The following is a 10259-nucleotide window of genomic DNA, read 5'->3' as shown; positions in this document are numbered from 1 at the left end:
ATATCTAGCTGTACAGCTAGAACAAGCATATAAATATACTATGTTTGAGCACAGTGGCTTTGGGATATTATCTTTACATCGAAAAAATGAACCTACAGTAAAAGGATTTACAAATACAAATCTAAATGAGATTTGAGGATAGACACGCTTGAGTATTTTCAAAAGCTGGTTCCTAATATTATAACTGACATGACCATAAAAGGGAAACCTGATATAATGTATGTCCTTAGCTGCAGTTGCTGCCTTCCTAGAACCACATAATATCTGGTTTAAAAAATCTTTTACCATCCTAGGAAACAACGTAGTAGGGTAATTATTATTGGTGAAGAATTTACTCAGGAAATCAATTTCATCATGAAAAGATGTCCAGTTCAAACTAAGTGCATAGCATCTATGAAGTAAAGTCCTTACTGAATTCAGCTTATATATGTTAGGTACAAATGATAAGAAATTCAGACCCAAACCAGTGAATGACTCCTTCCTGTAAACGGAAGTACCCAAGTAATTACCATAATTGGTTAGCTGAATATCTAAGAAAGAGAGCAAGTTATTATTCTCAATTTCAACAGTGAACTTAATATTAGAATGCTTAGAATTCAGGTAGTCTAGAAACTTTACAACATGATCAGATTCTTTGAACAATAAAAAACAATCATCAACATACCTACGGTAAAAAACTGGTTTAAAACTTAGAGGACAATCTGATAACCATTGTCTTTCATAAAAACATAGAAATACATTAGCTAATGTGGGGCCCAGTGGGGATAGATAGATAGATAGATAGATAGATAGATAGATATAGATAGATAGATAGATAGATAGATAGATAAGAATCTTCTAAGCCTGTGTTGCCCCATGAGGAGCGTAGGAGCCCGGGGCTAGGTAAGTTGGTCCTGATATTTAAGATACGAGTGACCAGCCTCATTCATCTCTTAATGGCATTACGTGAGCAATAAATCCCAACCATTCCTTGGATATAAACCTGCACCGGCTTGAACCGATTGGAGCGCATTAATTATCCACTAAACCACCAGGCGCCATAATTTAGTTTTATGGTTACCACCCAACGTACTAAATGGTTTCCTGGTGTATATTAAACCATTTGACTTCTCACTCAGTGTAGAGTCACCCATAGGCAGAAGGAAGAGGAAAGAACTGAACAAAATCAAGACAGAAGAGGAAGTGTAAGGTCACCTGTAGGTAGAGATAAGAGGAAGAATGAAGGAAAGAAAGACAGAAGTGGGAGTGTAAAGGCACCCGTAGGCAGAAGAAAGGGGAAAGAATGAAGGAAAGAAAGACAGAAGAGGAAGGAAGGAAGAGAGGAAAGGACAGACACCCGAGACCAGCATTACATCAGGTGAGTGGATGGTGAGCACCCTCACCAACCACTTCATATATATATATATATATATATATATATATATATATATATATATATATATATATATATATATATATATATATACACACACTGCTGAGAAGTTTGGTTTTGGAGAACTTTTTTTTTTTCGGGGGAGGGGGCTATTCTCTGGTTGAGTTCCTCTCAAGCTATTGAGCACGACATATATTCTGTTATCATTTAATGATGACGGAATATCTGTCGTGCTCCACAGCCTTACAAATTTTGTAAGGCCAAATTTACTATCGGTAGTGTGTGGTTTTTCAGAATTGTGTAGTGTCAGGTACCATGTGGTTCTGGTAGGAGGAATGTAACCGACTGGACTGACCCTGTGCAGGTGATGTCGACGTCTGCGTCAGGTGGTGCTACGGTGGGGACAGGGTTCACGGCGGTGGACTACGCCATCTTCATCACCATGTTGGCGGCGTCCCTCGGAATTGGGATGTACAGCGCGGTCAGGAGTCGAGGCCAGGAGTCTGCCCTGAACTACCTGCTGAGGAACCGTGTCATGCCACCCATACCTGTGGTTTTCTCAGTCGTCGGTGGCATCATTTCCTCTGGTTCATTACTAGGTGAGTGTGTACTCTGATGCAGTCCCTTGCGCCATGAACCAGTTATGAATGAGTCGCTAAGACATTCATCACTAAAGTTCTGATCACACCATTTGAGTTAAACATCTTTTCACTGTATTATGGGTGGCCAGTTATTCTTTTGTGTCGGCACATCAAAGTGTGAACGAATGTGAAAAGAGCAGCCTACTGTGGGAGACTACCAGTCTATAAACGCGGTATAAGTTTTGGCTTGCATTTGGACCTCGCGTTGCATCAGGAAGGTATTACGAGCAAGCACAGTGCAAAATATTTTATTTCTACTCGACCTTCCCTACCTTGTCCAAATAATATATCATTGTAACATTTTGTGAGGTCTCCCAGCCAATGAAGGGAGCTGTGTGAGAATAAAAATCAGATATTATCGTTCACTCCTCTTCCATATGTGATGGGCCCACCGTTGCATCAAAGCATCACCCTCAATAACACCATAACACTTGATATGAAAAGCTATATTTTTCGTGTATCGGCAAAGGTCACGAGTATGTGTCCGAGTGGTATAGCGTTTAAAATATTATGGGATTCAGCCCTTTGTTGGTATGTTGTAGATGGCTTAATGGACCTTGGGCACTGGCTTTTGATCTAAGGCCAGAGCAGATCTATACATAAAGAAGGCCTATAAAATATAAATCATGTCTGCAAGAAACTACTAATAATTTTTTCACTGCTTTATAACAATCGGCTTTGGAGTCCGGAAAATGAATTTAAGCAAGATTCTGAAATAGATGCCCACCCCGTTAATCCGGAGACGGATTTTATTTTATATAAGATTCTTCGTTACTTCAGTTTTCTTTAATCTCGGGGGAGCACTCCTCTTATGGAAGGATTAATGAACGTTATATCTAAACCATACAATTCGTAATTCCTGTTCACACCTGAAGAGAACCGTCGGGTTGTAAACAAAATCAAACTTGCAATGGATTATTTAGCAGCTATCTCTGAAGGTATATTATATATTAATATTAATAGCATGTTTTTACAATAAGGTCTCTGTATCGTAGATCGTTTTAACTTTCGTATTTCTCTCACATTAAGATTCACCTTAATTTCATTGTGAAGTATCTGGTATCTGTATAAATACCAGTGAAGTATAAACAACAATATAAAAGAACACAAACGTATACACAAGCAATCTTTTACGAAGCATAATTTTAGGAGACAATATATATGGCCCATGGGCAATATAGCCAGTTTTTTCACCTGACAAAGATCTCTAGCCCATAATTAGTTCGGCTGATGTCCAGGTGTACACGTAGTCAGATTGCAGGATAATGCTAACTAGTTACCAAGGAGACTCATTCCTTCCTTATAACTCTCATCGAGTTTCATGCAACTACAACCTTGTATTCAAGTTCTGGCAGTGGCCCAATTCCCTAAATATGAAAACACCACAGATTAGCATCCAAGTTACATGAGTGGCCCATTTCCCTCAGATGAAAACAAACCCGACTACAATTGACTCTCCCTCCACAGGCAACCCAACGGAAGTGTACTTTCACGGGACGCAAGTGGTCGTCAATCAGGTGGGCATATTTCTCGGGTTCATTGTAATTCACCAACTCATCCTCCCGACTTTCTACCGACTTAGGCTCGTCTCAGTTAATCAGGTAAGATTCCCTTCACATTAACTTGGCTAAAATAGCCTGGCAGGATTGTTTCCACTTAAATTTTATCCAAAATTGTAGGTTTCTTTCTACTTTCATTTGTCCTAATATTGTAAGGTAAATTTAATTTCACTTTGATTTGGCCAAAAACAGCCAGGTAAGATCTTTTCCACTTCGTCTTGGCCTAATATTGCTAGGTAAGATCCTTTTAATTTTGATTTGGCCGAATATTGCCAGCTCGCCTCCTTGAAATTCGAGCTGTAACAAGAGATTAATATTAACAAATGATCTAGTCTCGAAGTTCCATGAAAAGGAAGTAGATAAGTAGTATTGGCTGATTCTATTATTAAGCTACATGATAAATTATCTGCAAAAGAATAGCAAACCGGGTTAAGTTAAGGTGAACGAGCTATCCTCCCGATGAGTGTGTGTGTGTGTGTGTGTGTGTGTGTGTGTGTGTGTGTGTGTGTGTGTGTGTGCGCGTCAGGCTGGAGCGAGATGATTATCTGTAAAGAGAGAGGTGCATGTGAAAATGTTAATATTCTTTGTTTGTACAGGACATATTAGGATCTTGAATGAGAGGAGTTCTTTTCTAGAGACTGTGCAAGAGAAAATCTGTATTATAAATGCCACGTTTCTATGATTCAGAGTAGGGACTGGAAGATGTGTTTTTAAGCAGTGTACGGAGAGAGAGAGAGAGAGAGAGAGAGAGAGAGAGATGTACAGTCAGGGAAAGTTCCGCATTACCCACTGTTCGGAGCATTGGTGGTCGACGAACAGTACGAAACAGCAGTCAGATCCCACATGTCTGGTAACTGTGAGTGGGAGGTAGGGTTGCCGGGGGTGGGAGGGTTTGGAGCGTTGCTCACGTCACAGTATCAATACATGTTTACTGTTAAAGGTATGCTTCTTTGGCTTCGTTTTGTAATATTCGATAGGAATGATAGTTACAGAGACTGATCTTATAATTAGGACTTCCCATGTCATTCTTTCTATAGGAAAATGAAGAACCTGTTCATCGCTCATATAAATATTTTTTTATTATTATTACACACTACCCATGACTTGAAGTTCGAGATGAATAATTACCAGAATAACACCGAAAATGTTTGCAGGCGGATGTTTACAGTGGGACGACAGAGGATAAATAAATAAACAAATTTATACAAATTTACGTATATACACAGATACATAGAGAGAGAGAGAGAGAGAGAGAGAGAGAGAGAGAGAGAGAGAGAGAGCGAGAGAGAATATAGTGATTTTGTTTCCAGGACAAAAGTATACATGTCATATCATTATCAATATTTCTTGGGGAAACGTCTCATGATAAACTCGAGAAGGAATGAAAGCAATCAAACTTTTGTCCGAACTCTCAAACTTCCATAACTTTCGTGACAACACTACAGCCAAATACGTTTTTTTTTTTTTTTTCATAAAATGCTAGCATCATATTATCATTTAACCATGCTAAATTAACTCCAACACACCGTCCAAGTCATACATTGTACACCTACACGTGATTCCCAGTCTATCACTAAACCGTCCTCTGTCCCCAATCCGCCGCCTTCCCCTCCTTCACACTCACAGTTACCAGACATATGAGGTCTGGCTGCTGCTTCACATTCACCCGTCTCACACCAGTGCTTCGGGAGGTGGGTAATGCGGAACTTTCCGTGACTGTACATGAAAATATATTGTGTGTGTGTGTGTGTGTGTGTGTGTGTGTGTGTGTGTGTGTGTGTGTGTGTGTGTGAGATGCATATTTAAATGTGCTGTACGTGTGTGTGTGTGTGTGTGTGTGTGTGTGTGTGTGTGTGTGTGTGTGTGTGTGTGTATGTGTAAGGGAGAGAGAGAGAGACAGAGAGAGAGAGATATGCAAATGTAAATGTATTGTACGTGTGTGTGTGTATGTGTGTGTGTGTATGTGTGTGTGTGTGTGTGTGTGTGTGTGTGTGTGTGTGTGTGTGAGAGAGAGAGAGAGAGAGAGAGAGAGAGATACATATGTAAATGTACTGACGTGTGTGTGTGTGTGTGTGTGTGTGTGTGTGTGTGTGTGTGTGTGTGTGTGTGTGTGTGTGTGTGTGTGTGTGTGTGTGTGTGTGTGTGTGTGTGTGTGTGTGTGTGTGTGTGTGTGTGTGTGTGATAAAGATAGAGAGAGAGAGAGAGAGAGATGCATATGTAACTGGACTGACGTGTGTGTGTGTGTGTGTGTGTGTGTGTGTGTGTGTGTGTGTGTGTGTGTGTGTGTGTGTGTGTGTGTGTGTGTGCCGATGAAGAAAGAGCACTCACTTTACGTTGAATCCTGCTATGTACGTCTGTGTGTGTGTGTGTGTGTGTGTGTGTGTGTGTGTGTGTGTGTGTGTGTGTGTGTGTGAGAGAGAGAGAGAGAGAGAGAGAGAGAGAGAGAGAGAGAGAGAGAGAGAGAGATACTTATGTAAATGTACTGACGTGTGTGTGTGTCTGTGTGTGTGTGTGTATGTGTGTGTGTGTGTGTGTGTGTGTGTGTGTGTGTGTGTGTGTGTGTGTGTGTGTGTGTGTGTGTGTGTGTGTGTGTGTGTGTGTGTGTGTGTGTGTGTGTGTGTGTGTGTGTGTGTGTGTGTGTGTGCCGATGAAGAAAGAGCACTCACTTTACATTGAATCCTGCTATGTGTACGTGTCAAAGGAGCCTTAGGTAAATCTTTGTTATAACTTGCTGTCGTAAGTATTATCACAGGCGTTTGTATTCAGTTTTTCTATGCTGCGTGGTGTACCTTCTGACTTCTTCCTGCAGGCTTCGACTGGAGGGTTTGGAGGGCGCGGGAAAGCCTTCCTCTTTGCCTGCTGCATTTATCCTCTCTTCTTATGTTCTTATGTTTAATAAATAATAAACTTACGTGCCTTACCATGTCCAGAGATGCTGGACGGGGACGGGTTCATGTGGTGCCGCCGATAAAACGGAGCGGTGGTGATGTTCACTTATAAAAACATTCCTCAACTTCCTCCTGATGTCTCCAGAAGGAGGACAGCGACCAGCAGGAGAGGGCAACTTTTGCTTGTCGGCCACTGGGTTCAAATTCAGATCGCCTAGGACTGCAACTACTACTGCTACTTCTAACAATATCATATAATATTTCACTTATGCGATTATTAAAGTATATTCTTGCAGCCCTTGTACAGATTTGCTCAACATAAGAAGGATCTCTAGTAATGAGGGGATTGAAGGAGGCTATACACATGCTTCAAAATGTTTTAGCGTAAACCTTTAGCGAGACTGTCTGACATCACAGACGATGGCAGTTGCAAATACCCAATTATTTCGCCGCACGACGATGAACCTGATTTCATAAGAATCCATTTTGTTGGATGCTTGTGAGGCTTCCTTGTACGTATCGTTATGATTTATACATTCCGATGATAATACGTTTATCTTTGTGAGACACCACGAGCTGTACTGATCGTTACGGATATCATTGGAGCCTTCATGTGCAATACATTTTGGAGCTGTATTAGTATTCTTTTTTTATCTAAGGGAACTTGGCCACTCGAGCAAGCTGCATATTAAGTCATGATTGCATGAATTTCAGTAAGCCTCATTTATGAGGCAGAAGTCTCCATGGTTACTAGCCATATCCGCGATCCAACCTGACTATATTTGGCCATTAACTGAGCTGAAAAGGGTTAGGGATCTTTTGTCAGATGAAAACAAATTGACTGTGTACGGTGCCTAACCCCTACAGTTTTTAAAATCTCGCTTATGCTGAGTAAAATTGTTAGTAGCAAGAGTAAAGTGGATAAATATGAGTAATTATCAGACTGAATGGGTTTACACTCACAGGATACTATAATCCATTCAGCTGAATATAACTGTCTGGCTTTAGCTGGAACAGAATATTAGAGCCGTCCACAGCACGAGATGGTTCATAGTAACAATAACACTTAAGTCAGTATGTCTCACGCTCTGCTGCATATCATCATCTGGCATTAGATGGAATAGAATATCAGAGATGCAAAGAGGACTAGAAGGTTACTGATGATGGCACGATACTGCACCTCTAATATGGCCCTGATTATCGTCCTTTTGTAGCTTCTACCAAGCAACTTACCGGTAGAAAAGGACGATACTACCGTTGTATTGCCTTTCCATAACACTTCTTCGTAACCAGCTCAAATTCTTTTGTTATTCTCTTGTTACAGCTCAGTAGACAAGATGGAAAGACTGTAGTTTTAGGTCAAGTTAGTGTAAAGAGACTATAGCACTCTCTGGCTCCTATTATTCACACTATATGAAGAGTATCGTCTGCTATTAGCTGAATATATGAACTAGAAATGTCCTGACCATGATGTTTTCAGTTCCCGTGGAGGACTTGATTTTTTTAACTTAATGCCTCATTCACACACCAAAAGAGGATGTAAGTTATAAATAATTATGTTATCGGTATTGGGAAATAATAAGTTATCCCAGTTGGATTTATGCATCAGCCACAGATGGATTTCAGTACTGCACTGTGAATACTTTGGATATCTGTGACGTTGCAAAACTGTCACATAACAGTGGAAATGAAGGACTGGAAATGCAATTGACTTCAAAAAGCATAAACTAAAAATAAGTAAATAATAAAGAAATGAAACAAAAGCATTCGGGTACAGAATGCTAATCGTTTGGTTAGCTGTTTGAAAAATGCATGAGATTAAACGTGTCTGCAAACAGCTCGCATTCTAGACCAGTATCGTCAATCCTGGCAGAATGCAGTAACCATTCTGCACTGTGGTCGTTAAAATCACCCAAAAGAGTAATTTCAGTGGAAAGGGTGAGGTTAAGGTTGGTCAGCTGTGTGGATATGGAGGCAAATACGCTGGGTTCTGAAGAAGCACTGGGGGAGCCATAAACTAGCAGATGTAATTGGTAATACCAGTATGTAAATAATTAAGTTTGTGTAATAATCAATGTTAGCTGAAGTGAAGTTCAAAATAGTGTCAACTGCATATGCAGAGTTGATACAGCAACAGGTGCCACCCTTGTTTCGGAAGGTTGTGAGGAGATGGTAACCAGGAAAACTACAAGAGGATCTATCAGTAAAGGGAAAGATTTGGGTTTCTGTGAGTAATCGGACTAGAGGGGATACAGTCTGGAGGAAGAAGTGAACAGGTATTAGTAACATATAATTCCGAACTCCCACTTCTCCTCTGACAAGCATGAGTGTTTGCAATAACCACTGTTGGCACAGTCGCTTGGTTGCGACAAGGAGGGCCTTGTGTCTCTAGTCCTACCCTGCCGGTGGTGGCAATCCGAGATACCACCGAATTAGGTGATAATACTGCAGTGGCCACTGCTATGAGGGAATGGAAATAGAAGATGTGATGTCTAATGTCCATGTCGTTTTTGTATAGACAGTTGGAGGTAGAGGTATTATAAGAGTATTTCTGGTCTACTCTATGTTAATGAAAACACTGAAAATGTTCAGCAAAGGGCAATGATTATGACGTGATGACCTATAATGTGATGAAGAGGTTAATGAAATAATGTATGAATGAGTGTCTCGTACATATAATTGAGTATGCTGTTGATAGTTCTCTGGCTTTCCTAATTCCTTGTCCCTTATCTTTATTCAATCTTTTCTCACTACATGTTTGGTGAGAAAAAGTTCAGGATGATGTTGTTGATGATGACTGTCGTGGTGATGGTGATGATAATGATGATGATAATCGTTATATTCGTGATGATGACAATACTGATGGTGATATTGATGATAATAATGATGATGATGTTAATGACAATGATGCTGTTACTGTTACCCCCTGCACAGTACCTAGTGTTGCGGTACAAGTCCTCCACGATACACAAAATGGCCACGCTGTGTCAGGTCGGCCACCACCTTTTTTACATGGGCGTCATCCTGTACGGTCCTGCACTCACCCTCGCCACCGCCACCGGCCTCGCTCCATCAGCCTCCGTGGTCCTAATGGGTCTCGTGTGTACCTTCTACATGACGGTGGTAAGCAATTATCAGAATAATAATAATGAAGAAGGCGTAGAGAAACACGATTCAGAGACAAAGATGCAGTAGCATTACAAGGGTGTGTGACTAGAACAACTAGAAAAGCCTGGGAGGCCCTGCACTTAACTACAAACAAAAATAACAACAAAAGCACAGTGGATGTGACATAGAAGTCCGAGTTGCCAGGTTAGGGAAAGGAAGAAAACGAACCAATCAAGTCCGACAGATTAGTCATTTCAGGTCCCTAGGGATTCACTGGATCCAGCAGGTACAGTCAGCATCAAAAAGTCATGTCGTCATCTCCAGCTTTTCTCTTTATGGTTTTCGAATATAAGTTTGAAGCAGGCGACACTGATAACTTTTATGGCCAGAGATCATTGTCGTCAGTGTCGTTTGCTGCGGTTTCAGTTCATGGATAAAGCGGACAGATGACACGACTTTTTATGTCAACTGTACCAATGTAAGGTCAGGTTAGTCAGAGAGAATTCATTCCTCTTGAAATGAATATTGGTGAAACCGGTCAGGAATAAAACTTTTCAGACTCGTGTTTCCCGACACCAGCTTCATGTAACTGTCCTAATGTCTCAACAACAGCAGCAACAACGACGAAAACAACAGGAATAAAAATACTTGCTCTATCCATCCATTATCCAATCCTACGTTGCCTCATGAG

At 40.8% G+C, this 10259-nt stretch overlaps 1 protein-coding gene across 1 annotated transcript; it reads left to right on the top strand.

Annotated features, from left to right (window-relative positions):
• Positions 1 to 1739: 1739 nt before the first annotated feature.
• LOC145418333 (sodium-dependent multivitamin transporter-like) lies at positions 1740 to 9655 on the top strand. Its single transcript, XM_080286777.1, has 3 exons — positions 1740 to 1971; positions 3481 to 3614; positions 9395 to 9655. The coding sequence occupies exons 1-3, from the start codon at positions 1740 to 1742 to the stop codon at positions 9653 to 9655; spliced, it is 627 nt and encodes a 208-aa protein (XP_080142903.1).
• The last annotated feature ends 604 nt before the right edge of the window (positions 9656 to 10259 follow it).

The sequence above is a fragment of the Coenobita brevimanus genome, chromosome 14, assembly GCF_032717465.1.
Source record: "Coenobita brevimanus isolate Jiangsu-jjx chromosome 14, ASM3271746v2, whole genome shotgun sequence".
In the NCBI taxonomy this organism is placed as follows: Eukaryota; Metazoa; Arthropoda; class Malacostraca; order Decapoda; family Coenobitidae; genus Coenobita; species Coenobita brevimanus.
The sequence above is the reverse complement of the archived record's forward strand: the minus strand, read 5'-3'. Positions and strand labels throughout refer to the sequence as shown.